The 16,468-nt window shown below is 41.8% G+C and overlaps 1 protein-coding gene across 1 annotated transcript in view; it reads right to left on the bottom strand.

The window, feature by feature from the left end:
* PAPPA (pappalysin 1) overlaps positions 1 to 16,468 on the bottom strand; it is a gene marked incomplete at its 5' end in the record, with an annotated part of 252,028 nt that overhangs the window by 86,383 nt on the left and 149,177 nt on the right. The window contains one exon of the mRNA XM_084793333.1: positions 12,646 to 12,839. Within this exon, the coding sequence (XP_084649459.1) occupies positions 12,646 to 12,839 (194 nt within the window). The remainder of the gene's footprint in view (positions 1 to 12,645; positions 12,840 to 16,468) is intronic.

The raw sequence follows: 16,468 nt of genomic DNA, 5'->3' as shown, positions 1-16,468 counted from the left end.
GCTGCATGTGTGCCTCTTCTCTCTCCGTTCTTTATAAAAGAGGCAGAGTACTTTCTTGAGCTGTCTGCAGCTTCATTTTTCCAGAAAAGAGACTCCAAGAATGCTATTCAGTGACATATGCAAGGAGCAGAAGACAGAGTTGTGAAATTGTCTACTGAGCCCCTGTGACCTTACAGTATGAATGAGGTCCTTAGTCTTTAGGAGAAAAACAGATAGCAGGATGCTCTGGGCTGACATGTCAGATATTAGAAGGGGAGATAGTAGCTGGGATCAGCCAAGTGGCCACTTATGACTTTCTTCTCCACTAGAAGTTGAAAAATGTCTCTAAGAGATGGGGACCTCCATGGATCATGTTGTTACCAGTGGCATCCTTGGCCAGGTCACAGCAGTGGCACCTTGGCATTATGTTTGAGATCCTCCATATGAACTCCTCCATACCTGACCCCTTCTTTACTCCATGTGGCCCAGGAAGCCCAAGCGTCTTTTGATGACAAAGTTATGTGTTTTGGAAGTTCAGCTTTTCCCACTCACTAATAGAATGACTTCAAACCTGTTGCTAGGTCTGTGTTTCCCCACTGAAAAATGAGATGACTTTTTATTCAGGAGAACTGGCATACGAATTCAAAGAGTTCCTTCACACACACATGGGTGTAGGCACATCCTGCACATTTAGAATGCACTCCAGTTGTTCTTTCTCCCTCATTTCTTTTTCCTCTGCTTTTTAGGGAGAGAACTCTAGACAGCCTTGCCTTACCTGTGGGCCAGCTGAAGGCTTCATACATTTATTCTTCTGTAAACTAGTGAAAACTATATGAGATGCTTCATAGGCTAGTCAGCAGGTTTGGACGTGAACACACAGTATAAACTACTGGACCTTAATTACTGTTATTGCAGTTATGTTGCCATTACTACCTCCTGTTTATTATTGTGTGGCCATTCCTTTCCTTCTTTCATTTACCTTTACATGTCACAATCCCTTTCCTCTCTACATTTCCTTTCTTATTCCTTCCTCTTCCTCTCACTTTCTTCCTTTCTGTCTCTTACTCCTTCGACCTTCTAGTGCTTAGCCTCATATTGGAAGTGCTCTAAAAGCAATCCCCACTTACAAGCTGAAAAGGCATACCTACTGTGTGCCATCAGTCTCTGTGGAAAGCCAATCATGGGGGAGTTCTTGACACTTGATCTCTCCATAGCATCATGTGGCAAAGGAGCTGAGCTGAGCTTTTTCACCCCCACCCCGAGTCTCAGCCTCCAAAAGCCATTCCCTACTATCTGTGCTAAGCCATTGGCAAAGGGAATGTGCATTTTTAAAACGTCTGTCATGCGCTTATGATATGTCAGATGCTGGGAAATTCATCAGTGAGTGCAGCAAACAGCACCAAGGAAAGCACTGCAGGTTTTGAGTTAAGGTCCAATTCTGGAGGCATAAAGGAGCATCTTCTTCCTTATCTTCGGATCATCATCACCATCATCATCATCATCACCATTTACCAAATGATATATAAGTCAGGAGATTACAAAGACACAGCCTGATCTGCCCACCTATACCTTCACAGGGAATTCTGACCCAAATATTCAGCTTATCACTTACTGACACAACTTTGTCCATTCAATCCTGTTACAGAGGAGATGTCCTCAAGTGCATGTCGTATACGTTATTGGTGTCATTCAATAAATACATGAGTGTTTTCTCCAAATGTTTTCCAAGTATGGAGAGCCTATGCGAGGTCCTGTAAATAGCTAAAGACAGAAGGTAGAGCCCAAATCCTCAGCTGTTCACTTTTCATTTGGTATAGAATTCCAATGTTAATTGAGAGATCTAGACTTAAATGATGGCTAAGTCTTAAAATATGTCAAAAGGAGTCATGGCATCTTTGGGGAGGAGGAAAAAAAATCTCAAGCTGTGTTCAGGGATCCCAGGCCATTCTAAACCATGTCCCTTGAGCTACATAGAAAAGTTTATATCAGCTGCACTGGCCTGTGCCTAGTATAAGGTGGATGGTATTCACCAGCTGTGGGTAATGATATAGAGCTTTACAAACAAGTGATGACGTAGACCAGCCATTTCTTGTGGATGAAAGAGAATGTATTCCAAGGACAAAAAACCTCCCATGAGAACTGGTGCAGACAAAATGTTTAAGACTTTCTAATATAAAGTAGTCAGTCCCTCATACTTCATTCTGGGGGTGGGGGGGAAGAGAGATGTTTAAAAAATATTGGAAAAGGTGGTATGGGATAGAACACAAGGGTATTTAGGAGCCAGAGAGAGCGAGTGGATCTCATATTCTGCCACCAAACATGAGAATCTTTGAGAAGCATTCCCCTCCCTGTCTGTGAAATGTATATACTATTTTGCTATGGACTTCTAATGGTTTGATTTGATAAATGGACTTAGAGAGCACACCATGCACCTTGTGAATACTATGTTTAAAATCTTTATGATCTGAAACATCTCACTTTACATTTGAGGAGACAGAGACACTTCAGAACAGCTAAGCAGCTGCCTGGAGATCTTTTCATGCACGTGCAATGGGATGTGATGCATGCATCCAAAACCTGCTTTGTCCATAGAGTAGCCCACAGCCTCTATGAAGTCACTTATATTAAATAAATGAAAAAAATGTGCCTTCTCGGTTACATGAGCCATATTTTATTACTTGGTGTCATAGGTGGCTGGAGACTGCTATATAACAAACAAGGCCAATGTGGGACATTTCTATCCATGTGGGAAGTTCCAGTGGACAGCTCATTGATCTGGAGCTCTCAATGATGACACAATTTTGATTTTTTTCAAACATAATCTTGATTTTAGCTTCTTGATGTGTGTCAAGTAATTTTCAGCCTCAGTTTGCATTGAACTCCCATTTTCTTTCTGCATGTCTTGCTGTCAGATGCTGCACTGCAGGCTTGGCCATCACACAGGTAGGATTCATATTCAGACCTAGTCTAAGCCCATGGGCCTGGGGGCAATGGGGTAGTGCATTTCTCAGGAAGTGGAAAATTTGGACACAGATTAAATGTCCCCTACCACCAACTATACATATAGGACTAGTTTTAGGAAGGGCACAAAGGTAGACAGGAAGCTATAACAATGATATATGCTTCTCAGTAACAGCACCTTTCATGGGATCCTTGGAGCCCATTTCTCTCTGGAAATTGAATATGTTCAAATGACTTGCTTGTGCATAGGGCTAGTTGAGGACTTTCAAGCTTTAAGAAAGCTATCACTGTGGTGGTAGTGAAGGGAGAAACCTCTTTCTGGTCTGATTCTAAAGATTACACATCAAGACTGACTTTTTCAAGATTGGGATTTGGAAGGAGCTGGAAAGCACAGCTCAGGAACCTTGAAAACCAAACACAAACAAAGGAGCATGCAAACAAACAAAAACAGAGTCCTGTGCCCAGCCAAACCTCAGCTCTGTTCAAAAACACCCCCTTCAGGCCTGGCTTGAGAAAGTTTACTTTCAGAGTCAAGAAATGAGCATGTGGTTTGGGGGACAGAATTCAATCCCACCGAAGCAGCAGGCTCAGCAGAGCTTGACTGACGCTTGCTTCCGAAGTGCATTACAGCCCCAGAGAGTGAAGGCTGTTTACATTTTTTACATGTTTCTTGGGTACAGAACATGAAACTAAATTATACAGCAAAGGCCATGCTGGCTACATGCCGGTGACCCTTCTGAAAACAAAACAATAGTGCAAAAAAAAAATAGAAAGGCAAAGAGAGAGAAAGGAAAGGAAAGAGAGAAAGAGAGAAATGGAGAGAGGGGGAGGGAGAGAAGGAGAGAGAGAGAGAGAGAGAGAGAGAGAGAGAGAGAGAGAGAGAGAGAGAGAGAGAGAGAGAGAATCTGGGTGAAAGGTAGGGATGAAGGAATGTCTGCTCCTGAAGCTGAGGCGTAAAGGGGGGTGAAGGGGGGTGTGTGGAAAAGAAAGACAACAGGATCAGGGTGGGTCAGCCTTAGATCGAGGCCATAAATAAAGGCCTAGTAATCTTCCCAGATGGGCCATGGAGAAGGTTGGCAAGGGGAGGGTCTTATTCCCACAGAGAACCCCAGGGACTGAGCCCCAAGCCACAGAGCTCTGTTTGTTCTTGGGCTTCAAGTCAAGTCCTCTGGCATCTGAGAGAGGGAGACGCATTCTTCAAACCTGGCCCTCAGGGCTACACATGGCGGTATCCTCAAGAAGTTAACACAGGCTTAGTGCCTGCCTGGAAGTACTACTCACTGTTCATTACTTCCCTCCATGTCAATATTGGGTTCCTCCCCCACACTCAGTTTACCTGCAAATGGACCCTTCTTCAAAATATATCCTGCTGAGGTTCACTCTATATATCAGAACACTTGTCACAATATGTCTTGCCTCAGTAGAAAGGACCTCAGGCCAATTCCTTCTCCCATGAGGGTAATGGCTACATTGTTCATCTCCCTGCCATCCCATTGCTTAAAATGGTACTTTCAATGTGGTCAGGTCATGACAGAGCACTGTGAGCCTAGCTTTCCATTGGAATACCAGAATTATTCCCTAAGCAATGGGAAATGAGGTAAGAACTTGGGGCCCTCGAAGTCTCTAGCTACTCAAAAGTCTGTACCCGAAAGCCGAGTCCTTGAAACCTGTATCTTAGGGCTGGAGATAGAGCACACTAGTTACGAGCACTGACTACTCTTCCAGAGGGGCTGTGTTTGATTCCCAGCACCCACTTAACAGTTCAAAACTATCTGTACCCTCCCATTCAGGGTATCTGATGCATACAATGCACAGACCCAGAATCAGACAAGATATCCATGCATACACATATTAGGAGAAAAAAAATTTTTCTGAAGTAACCCTCAGTGCTATGTCTAATCATGTCCATCCCAAGTTGCAGAAATATAACAGGAGACAAGAGTATTTCTGAGGCTGTCATCAGAAATGAACTCACACATCACATAGATCTCTCTCCTACCTTGAAAAGCAGAAATTGTAAGGGAGCAGAGACCAAACTTGACCCATGTCGCACAACCCATAAGTGATAAGCCCTAAGCTTAATCTAATTGCAGATGCCAATAGATTGCATCTGTTTCAAACTATCATCGTTCAAATATTTTTCAGATGGAATTCTAAGGCCAGTCTCAATGCCAAAATATCATCTGTAGAAGGGGTGAATGAGGGAAGGATGGAGAGAGAGGGCCAGGAAGAGAATCCCTGCAATGTTTAATAGCTTTAAGTCTCTCCCAGCCCAAGGTTTCCCTTGAAGGGTTTAAGGAGCCACAGCTCATGGACTCTATTTTGTACTCATTTTTGGAGGGAATACTGGGTGCCCCCCATGAGTGGGACAGGCTGTAACAAACCACGGTACTTTCTGTTCTGTCTCCTTAGATGACTTGCACATGTGCTCTTGAACAATTATTCAGAAACCACCAGGAGAAAGCAGATCCCTTGGGCCTTTGGGGAAACTACTTGGAATCTATGTGCTCCAGCATTTCAGCATGTTCCCTTTCCCTCTCCTTCCCCACCATTGGCAAAGGCTGCCCCCTTTTCCTAATGAGAAGAGTTGAATGCTCCAGTTGAAGACAGGGACAAGCAGGGAAGGGACAGACAGCCTCTGGAACTGTGTCCTCAGCACTAGCAATTGAGGCCAAGATTTCTCCTTGTTTTTTGCAAGTATTATTGTATAAGAAGCACTGGGCAAGTGCTTCTCAGTACAAGATTTCTGACTAGAGTTATTTTCACGTTAACACCTGTAGGGAGGTAGATAGAAGAAAACAAAGGAGAACGGGATAGGTGAGGAGTTCCTGTCTGTGAGACTCATCTTTTTCACGTTGAGAAAAGCCCATTTTGTTCAGGAGGGTGGCTGTTAAATGCATGGAAAATGATATACTTTCTGGGGTCTGGCAAACCAGAGCTGTAGAAGGCATTAGTGCTAGTCTTCCCGTCTTAGCATCTGAGCAGTGTGCTTCATGCCTAAAGCCTCAGGAAAGCTCTTCTCAGCTCTCAGGGTAAAGAATGAACCCCAGGCATCTGCAGTGTCTCTAAGTCCTCTCTTCATTTCTCTTGATCTTTTGCTTTGTTATTAGCCTTTGGTTTGGTTTGTTGTTGCTGCTGTTGTTTTGGTTTGGTTGGCTAGTTTGTTTGTTTGTTTACTCTTTGTATATCATCCCCTTTTCCTTTTTCCCTGACTCACTGTTTCTCACTTAACAACATGCTCTTCACACCCATGCCTTGGCCTGTCCCTCAATTTAACTCTCTTAAGTTTCAGCTCAGCAGTCACTTCTTTTGAAATGTCTCTCAGCCTTCATCTGGGGCACAGTGTACAAGTACTTTCTCAATAGCATAAAAATCATTGTAGGAAGATGGATTTATTTCTTTTTTATACACACACATGCTAAAGGTGTATATACACATATATACATGTATATGTGTTCATATGTGTGTGTTCTTCTGTAACCCAGGCTAGTCTCATACTTGCTATGTAGTCAAGGATAATATTAAATTCCCAACCTTCCTCTCTCCAAGTGTTTATATTAGAAGCTGTGTCAGCATGCCCAGCTCAAATGCAGAACTATTTTTTTTTACCCTTGTGCCCAAAGAACCCAGGATATATCAAGAAATTTGCTTTGGAGACAAGGATGGACAGGACACCAATGAATCCCTCACTGTCCCTACAGAGATCATGGCTGTTGAGGAATGTACACATATCAGAGTTCTCTTTTATTATGGCTTAAGGTTTCCTATGTATGGCTAACCAAAAATTACATAAAAGTGTACTTTCCTTCTTTTATCTCAACATCCTCCAGTGATAATTAGGCACATATTCCAAAACCTAAGGCACCTGATTTACATGCAGGGTTAGAAACTTGAAGCATTCTCTTTGCTTCTCATACTGTATACATTTTAGATGTTTCTCTGGAAGGTTCTCTGAGGCTAAAATAATGGAGGTTGAAAGTGGTATATATACACAATGGTGTTTCATTCAGTAATAAAGAGGAATATATCATGTTGCTCATGGAAAAATAGAACTAGGGATAATTACATTAAGGCAAATAAGTTTGAGTTGGAGGATAAATACCAAATGTTTTCTCACAAAATGAATCCAACATAGTGTATTTGAAGTTTGTGAGTGTGTGTGTGTATGTGTGTGTGTGTGTGTGTGTGTGTGTGTGTGTGTGTGTGATTACATACATAAGAAGAGTAGAGAAAGATTAACTGAATACAGAAAATGACTAGAAGGAGGGAAGAGAAAGGTAGGAATTCAGGGTGTGAGTACAATCAAAGTAAATGATGTTCACTAGTGGATACGTCTTTAGGAAACCCACCACCATGTACAATGACTATCTATAAATAATGTAGTTACAGAAAAAAGAATGGACGTCAAGGATAGACATCTGACCTTGGCAGCAAGATGGAACAGTATTGCAAGAGATCTCCTATTTTCTTGGTAGTCTTGAAATGTATACAACAAACAAGATGACACAGAAGATATCTGTTCTTCTGATCATTTTCCTACATCTATCTTTGAAGCAGGTATAAGCTGCTTCCTTTGCACCTGGACTCCTACCTAAACAAATGGGGACCTGTGTCCCCATTTGGCCCCTTCCAGACATGATCCCAAAGCCTTAGTGTGCTCATCTGTAAATGGAGACCATTTATCCTGTTTCTGTAGTAGCTTAAGTGAGATTCACAGAATTTGGTGCAGAGCCCAGACAAACTTGGTAAACGTTGTTTCTGTGATTTATCCTAGACATTCTGAAAGTGGGCAAAGGACTTTTTCATGCAGCACGCTGGCTGTCATCCCAGCTGGCTGAGTAAGCTGACAACTTTGTGTTCTATTCCTTGGGGGAATTTCCTCTGGATTTTATACTCTGAGATCTTTGACTACTGTTTCTAGGTATACACACCCCTTGGGTGCAGCAGTAAGCTCTCTGAGATCAGCAAGAGGCTCTGAGCTTCCTTAGAGATTCCCAAAGTAGCTATTATCATCCTGGGTGAGCAACAAATGTTTGGTAATGTGACTATGTGTAAGAAGGTGAACTTTGGCCAATTGTCTCTGCTGTGTGGGTCACTGTGTCAGCTATGGATGAAAGTGAATAAAGAAAACTAGCATGTGTCAGGCCACTGACATTGGTATTACCAATAGGTACAAAAAAGCCAGTGCTCGCTGTTTTCTCTGCATTCATGTTATAGAGATGTAAATGTTATTCCCATTTTCCAATGAAGGACACTGAGCTTCCTGGAGGAGTAGCTTGTCCAAGTGTTTCCAGGAATAAAAGTTAAAAGGGAAACACCGGATCTTCCTGTGTTAGAGTTTAGATCTAGAAATGCACCGTGACTTCCCATTTTTGTTATTATTGTCTGTGCTCTCCCCTTCATAGCCATGAATACAGCCTACAAGTATACCTGTTTGCCTCTCTTTAACCAAACAAATAAGTGAATTAGCATGCAGATTGCTCTAGCATAGGGCATGATGTGGTTTGTATTTTAATGGAGACAAAATCCCAAAATGATGTCAAGAACCAGATGATAGCAACTCAAAATGAAGTTGGAAAGGACTGATATACCCCCCAAAAAGTAATGGCATACACAATCAAAAGCAGTTACAAAGGAAGAGGAGGTGATGATGTCCCCTCTCCTCACTAATGCAGGAATCTCCAAAGAAGCATCAGTCTAACCTGAGCCAGCCAAAAAGCCGCACAATGGAGTAGTTTACTTCAATGCGGATAGGTATCTCACTTCTAATTTATCCTTAGAAAATGTTTGCTGTCCTTGGGGGCCTCAAATCATTGACCTTGAAATGGTCAGTCTAAGCTTTACTGTAAAAAGCTTCACCCAATCAAATAGGTGCTTGACTGATGGTATTTAGTCTCTATGAGAACACTGCAAATTCTAGATCATCATCTCATCTTTGTCTTTCCTTTAAACCAAGGCTAAGAGGGGATGCCTGTTTAGACAAGAGGAACTGGTCTTAGGTAGAAACTCTGGGAATGAGCACAGAACCAAGGTCTGTGCACTTTGTGCTTTGGCAGCCTTTGGTGTAAAGCATTAGAAAAATGTGAGGCATGGAAGGAAAGTATGAACAAGACAAGATCTTTGCAAGTAGTTAAACCAAACCAAATGGAACCATTTCTGAGGTTCCCAGAAGAGAGATAACTCGATTCTCTTTCTTCATTTCCATTTTTGTTCACTCACAGGAACTTCTTGATTCCAGTTGGGTCACGAAGGTGCATGGCCCAAATATCTGAGGAATGTCTCTTAGTATAGGATATTCAGCCCAATTTGCACAACCAGGAAGCTTTGATATGTCTGATAACATTCGAATACAAGAATCAGCATTCATGGGTAGCTTTACTGTAAGCAAATTTGGGAGAGTTGTTTAAGGAGAAGAGGGGAGAGAGACTGGAAATCATTAGCGGTGGCAGGGTCATGCTAAATCAAAGCTCAAGTTGAGACTGGTATTCTAAGCTCACATAACTCAAAGAGTGTTAGTCAGTCTCACTAGACACAAGCGCCTGCAGTGTTATTCTCATGCAGCTCTGGTTTGGAGAGATTCTCACACCCAGGGCTTTACTGAGGGCAGAAATGTGGTCTTATACTTCTATCACAGACATAGACATAGCTCCACAATTCCAGCAAACACCTGAGCTTTTATCATGTTTATAATAGCAGAGAAAGGCTGGCAGAGAGTGGGACAAACTGGATTGTAATGGGGAAGTAGGAACGGCTGGGTATTTTTACAATTCTTCAGGCAAAGCTTGTCCTGGTGAGGATAGGAGGTTGCAGAAGAGGGTCAGTGTGTGTGGCAGGAATTGGGAGCAGCCCAGGTTCCAGAGTGTGGTCCAGCTCAGGACGATTTGAGGCCCTGGCACTTGTCATCTGGAACTATGCCTTTTCCCCTGGAATCAGCAACTTTTGACTTTGGATGTTGCCTTATATTTCTAAGCTCTCACTGTCATATTCCAAAATATTCCTCTAAGATTAGATTCTTTACATAAAGTATATAGCACTGATTAGAGAGACTACTGCACTTCCTGCAGGGCTCCAAGGAAGACAACAGAGTGATTACCATGAAGAAGGCAAGATGGTTGGCTATAAGTGTATGTGTTTAGCAGGGTGGTTGGTGAAATTCAGGTGCTACTGGTTCCTGGCCCTCTGTTCTCCAGTATTAGTTTGATCAGTGTCTAGACTAAGCTCTCATGGCCTATTCATATATGCTTATATGGGTGGGGAATAAATAAAAGAATAAGAAGGGAATGGAAGAGAAGAAGACGAGGAGGGAAAAAAGGAGAGGAAGAGAGAGAAAAAGGAGGTACAGGAAAATCATGTTGAAGGAACGTGAGGGACCCAGGGAACACTTTTCTATCTTATTCTTCAATTCAATCTTCAGGAACCTCCTAGATCCTCCTTTCTAGACATCAATATCTTCACTAGAGGCCCTGACAGGGTGAAAATTAACTACTGAACTCTAATCACTGAACAAGGTACTGAGAGGCACAGTCCTATTTTCTCCTCCCCTGTTATCAGAAGGGAGCAATCCTCCCACTTTAGAAATGATGCTTATCCTGGAGGAAGCTGACTTTATGTTGTTTGTTTGTACGATTGCATATATGGCTGTACCTGTGTGTATGGACACATATGCATGTGTGGGGTAAGGGCATTTACTTTCATGTAAGAAAACTAGGTGCCCTCCAGGTCTTCATTTTCCTGTTTCTGCACCCAGCCTACACACACTGACCCTGTATACTCCAGTGAGCTGATCTCATCATGGCAAATTTAGTTACAGCCGACGTCTCCTTGTAACAAAGATTATATCCAAGCTCAGAGTAATGCAACCTAGTCGATTTCATTAAAATAAAATTGGTAACAATGAATAATTCAATAGGATGATTTTGTTTTCTCCCCTCCTCTTTATAGATCGAAGAGCTAGTATTTATAATGATTTTTTTAATTGGATTTTTGTTTAGGAAAAACTAATCAGCCATAATTCCTGACAGCGTTCTCCCTACAAGATTGGATTATTTTTTCCAGGACAGCCTACTTTTTTCTTTTTTTTCTACAAATGAAGAGATTGGGAAATTCTTTACTTCTTTTGCTCACATTACTACCAATAATCTTTGGGGGATTTTAATACACAGTTGCTCCCATTACTCCCATAGTGCTAATAATTCCCCCATTTGAATATTGTTTTTCAAGTATCTCCAGGAATGTGATGCTAGATGAATTTGGAATTCCTGCGCCTGAAATGCAGGAGATATGATGTGATGTGATGGAGAAACAATGGCTGGATGTCTCCCGTTGGTGTCACTAGTAGGCAGGTGTGTTTATGTGCTCGCATGTGCTACACATTTACAGTAAAAACAAAATCGGACAGTGTTATCCAGATGCTGTGCTTTGAGGAGGAGAAAAGATGAATGAAGCCACAGTCTATTGTAAAAGCCCCGATAGCCCATTGTGGGAAGCAGTAAGGCATGGACATAAGCTTCTTGAAGTTCTCTGTGAAGCTCTGACTGTACAGGTGAGTCCACCAAGTGCTGAGGCAGCACAGAAAGGGAAATGCTAACCCACTCTTTGCCAGGCTGGCACTACACATGACAAAAGCCAAGGAATGATCCTGGGTACCCACACCTTTCCACTCTCCCGAGGGCATCCACTCATATGTGCAAATAAGTAAAAAATTGAATAATGTGAACTTACATAGGACAGGTAAACTGATGATCAAATAGAGAAGAAAAGATGGGAGGTGCTACCTTACACCGCATTACACCATAGTTCTCTTTTGACCCCAGCCCAGGGTACTAATTCTCATTCACCTAAATTCCACCTGTACCCCCCGCCCCCATCAGCAACACAATTGAAATAACGAAGCAGTATTAGAGCGGGATGACTGAGAATCCTGCCTCATCTGCAAGGCCAGGAGGCAGGCTAGATTCAGAAATGGCCACTGTGCTGGGCAGTCAGAAACGGAGTTGTGTCTCTGGGAAATTGGAGTCTCAGAAGAAGGCAGGTGTTTTCTCAGCAGGATAATTGCAAAGGGGGCTCTGGGGAAGCACAGCTATCGTAGGATCACACAAGCTCTGGTAGCCCCAAAACTCTGCCTCCCTCTATTAGGCTATCAATACCCTGTGGGAGAACCATGCCATATAAATAGTTCATTAAGGGATCATGGAGTGAGTCACAGCTTCTTAGAACTGGTAACATCCCTGGAGGGTATCAAGCTAAACTAGAAAGTGTGGGGAGACAGGGCAGGGGGAGTGGAATCCAAGATGGTGGAAAGACTATACAGCATACACCAAGTCTGTGATAGGGTTGCCATTAATTCAGTAAGCAGACAAGTTGAGAGTCCCTGTCAAAAACAAACAAATAAATCCTAAAATTTTCCAAATAAATTTGTTATTACTCCCATTGAATTCCAATGGTATATTCAAAACCCATATTTGGGTCATAATAAGAAGGTCATAGGGGAAAATTCTTATTCCCATGATGCTTGCATTCCCTCCCCTTCACTGCCTCATGCCTTATTCTTAACCAATGGGACTGAAGAGATGCTGTTATCACAGTTGGCTAAAAATAGTCTCGGGTGGAGCTGTCCTATAACACTGTGCTTACAGTATGCACATGAGACCCACAGCAGGGATTCAGGGAGCCACCAGCAGTAGCCCTGCATGGGCAGGAACTTACCTGAGATGCCGCTGGCTGTCCAATAACAACCCAACCTGGGCATTGCTGGTCTTGATGGGATACTGAAGCGTTAGATGCCCACTGGTCCAGGAAGCCCTGAGGCGTGTAGACGCCACAGTCTTTAATGCTAGTTTTTTGTTCAAACTCTTCACACATCCCATCCCCATCATGGAAATAGCACCGGCTGGGTTCATCTGTGGGAGATGAACATAGAAAGAGGGTTAATATGTGAATATTTGTTCTTTGGTCTTAGCAATCAGAGACACTGTGGAATAGACCTTCCAAACCAGAAGCTCTGTTGAACCTATTGTCTTTAGTCACATTGGGATACTCTTCTTCAACCTTAAGGGGAAAAAAAAAATCAAAGGAAGTACTGCCATACACAATGGCTTATATGAAACTGGCATCTATTGTCCTGAGTAAATGAAGCACAATGCTGCATGAATCCATTTTCAGAAGGAATAAAAAATATAGAAACTGAGCCCAGAAATGCAACATCCACATTGCACTGGAGGTCAGGGAAAGGAAATTGTGTGCAGTGGCCATGGGTTTTAATTATGCATGATGAAAATTTGCTCATGGTGGACATATCTCACTGCACACCTAGAATATGCCATGAGGATAGATCTCATCTGTGTGGGTCTGTTGCCTGACGCACAACAAAATAAGTGAAACTCAATCACAATTTGATGAAGGTATCATTATTGTAGTTACAATTTAATTTTTCTAATTAAAGAAACTGAGATGTCATATGTCTTTAATAGCTTGCACAAGTTACATAATATGTTAGTGCTAGAGCTAGGAACCCAACTCACTTTGCAGGTTCTCTGCATGTTATCCAACCTGAGTTTATTTAACTCCAAAGAGGATTTCAATTTTGCACAAAGAACAACCCAAATTCAATCTCAGGCCAGAACCTAAATTTCTGTGTTTTAATAGACTCTCTCTTTTTTTTTCTCTGTGCTTGATCATCAAAGAAAATGAGGCAGCTGGCATGCTGGGACTGCAGGAGCCCAGCCTAATGCTCCTACAGGCTTAAATGACACCTTAAGATTCTCGGTGAAACGCCACGTGATCAAACTCCTGCCTGTTTGGTAATTTATGTCTTGTTTTTTGTTGTTGTTGCTTTGTTTATTGGTGTAGTCAAAACCTATGGCTGGTGGCATCAATGCTCACTTGGTTGTAAGGACTAGCATCAGAGGAGTCATCCAAGAGGATATGACATATGTATTCAATATAGAGCAATACAGGGAGAAACCTGGGTGGTTATCACCAAGAGATCATCCTGTCACCTTTTCAAAGCTAGAGTCAGTTCTTCTAAACTAGCCTCCAGGGCTTCTAGGCAAAGCTAAGCAGCCAATCCCCTCTGTATAAAGTGCCTGTTTTATTAAAATCTCTACTTTAACACCCATTATACTGTTCAGACTCTAGATCCTCATGATGTAGCTGTACTGAAAGGTTCTAGACATCTCAACCAGTTTTCTTTACCTAGAACCTGAGACCCACTGTATAATTTATCATCCAAACTATAACACTTTAAGAGAAAAAAAACCATGCTATTAGAAATTCTGTCTGAGCAATAGGCACATGGAAATCTGAATGCCCCAGGAAAATTAGGCATAGGATCACTCTTAGTTTATGTCTTGATATAGGTCATCCATCTAATATTTACTCCAAAATAATGGACCATAACTCTGAAGAAGGTACTGGAAATGAACATAAATATACCTTGTACATTCTAAAATAATCATGACAAGAAAAATGTGCTTCTTCTAAAGGGTCAATTCATTTCTAAGTGGCTGAATTTAAATCATCTTGTTAAATCAATACTTACTTGAAATACTTTCAAACATTCTACCTTCTAGAAAAAGTCTAGGGTCATAGAGGGAAAGGACTTGAATTTTTATGTTGTTATCTGTAAAGGGAGTTATTGAATTCAGAAGCAGCAGAATGTTGAGCCCCTTCCAAGTTCCAAAAATTCCTTGTTTATTCCTGCAGACAGTCTACACAGTAAAATACTATCAACTGTGCCAGAATAAGTCAATTCATTATAATTTAATTATTGGAGGATGGGTGTAAGCCAGCTGAGAGCTCCAGTAACCAGTATATCAGGTACTTCCAACATTGAAAGAAGACACAGTCAGCACTTCTCACAGCCTCACAATGACCAGGGATCATAGTCAGTTTAGATACAATAAAACTTTAGGCCCAACCCAAGGGCAAATAATCATAAATCCAAGACCAGTGAATGGGACTGCAGGAAGTTATGATGTCCAACTCTAGACCACAGAGACAGCTGCTATGAGGGTGAGAAGTGGGAGCAAGATTCTTTATGCATAGAAGAGAGCCATTTATACTCACTACTTACAGAATGATAAACAGGACCTCTTAAGAATAAGACTATAAGGTTCACTAACTTCAGTATCACGTTTCTTTTCTTCCCATGTGAAAGCAGATAGGAAGAAATTATAATAAGATTATATTACATCTACCTTCTAAGAAGACTCAATTTATTCAAGGCAAAGATGTCTCTCAGAATAGCAGAGAACTGGACTAAAAGTAAGTTCTTTTAAAAGCTTACTCCTTTATGTTTAGACTTAAAATCACAATAAATCTGTTTGAATTGAACCATAATCTGAGAGTGGAGGACAGACCTGAGCAAAAGAAGAGCTACACAGCTAGATAGTAAAATGGTCAGTAGACTGGTAGGCCCCAAGACTCAAAAGGTAGAGAAAGAGGTTCAGAGATGGTTCTGTAAGGGAAGACTCTTGACATCAGGTCTGATGATCTGAATTCAATCCTTGGGACTCACAGGAAAGAAGGAAAGAACCTCCAGGCCACATCTAACTTCCACACAAGCACCCTGGCATCCCATTTTATTCCATTAAACAAATAAATGTTACAGAAAAACCTTGAAGAGAAAGGAAGAGGAATGGAGAGGAGAGAAAGCAAGAGCAAGATTGAATGAATGAGAGAGACAGAAGGAAGAAGGGAGGAAAAGAGGGAGAAGGAGAGAGAGGGAAAAAAGAGGGAAAATGAATATGTCTTGTCTCTTCTCCAACATTATGCTGACAAAGCTATTGTGAGTCTTTTAAAAATAACATCCTTGGACTCTGCTATTTAGTTTCTCTTGCTACCAGTGTCCTAGGGGAGCCCCTCCACTCCATCTGCCAGTGTTTTGTCTGGGGAATTCTCTCTCCTTCCCCACTCCCTCTGCCTCCAGCACCAAAAAGAACAGGGTACGGAATGGAATACAAATGCGCAGCCAGGAAAAACAAAGACAGCAGCAACAGAACAATAAAACAAACTGGGCTTTTTGTTTTCATTACATCAATTCACTTAGTGTTCCTTGAATGCTTTATGTTGGGCAGCAAGCAGGTTATTGTGCAGAATTTGAAGTCTACAGCAAGGACAAATGATCACCCTGCCATTATACCTCCTGTCCAGTAGCCAGGTGAAATTTATACTCAAATATTCTCCACTGGAAGTGGGAAGGGATATTGTGAATGTTGAGTGAGACAGAGGTAGAGATAAGAGAAGAGGAAGACAGAGACAGAGAGAGACAGAAACAGAGAGACAAACACAGAGACACAGAGACAGAGACAGAGACAGAGACAGAGACAGAGACAGAGACAGAGACAGAGACAGAGATAGAGACATAATGAGCACTAAAAACCCCAGCCAACTTGGACTAGTATTTGTTGAATGAATATATGAATGACTGAACTAGAGAATTCCTGAGGTGCACATTCCTATTGAGACTCTTTGCAATTTTTTTTTTAATTATATCATAGGATGAAGGAACAAGAACCGAGTGAGACAC

The sequence above is a fragment of the Acomys minous genome, assembly GCF_964271855.1.
Source record: "Acomys minous genome assembly, chromosome: 1".
Classification (NCBI taxonomy): domain Eukaryota; kingdom Metazoa; phylum Chordata; class Mammalia; order Rodentia; family Muridae; genus Acomys; species Acomys minous.
This window is presented reverse-complemented; position numbering and strand designations above follow the sequence as displayed.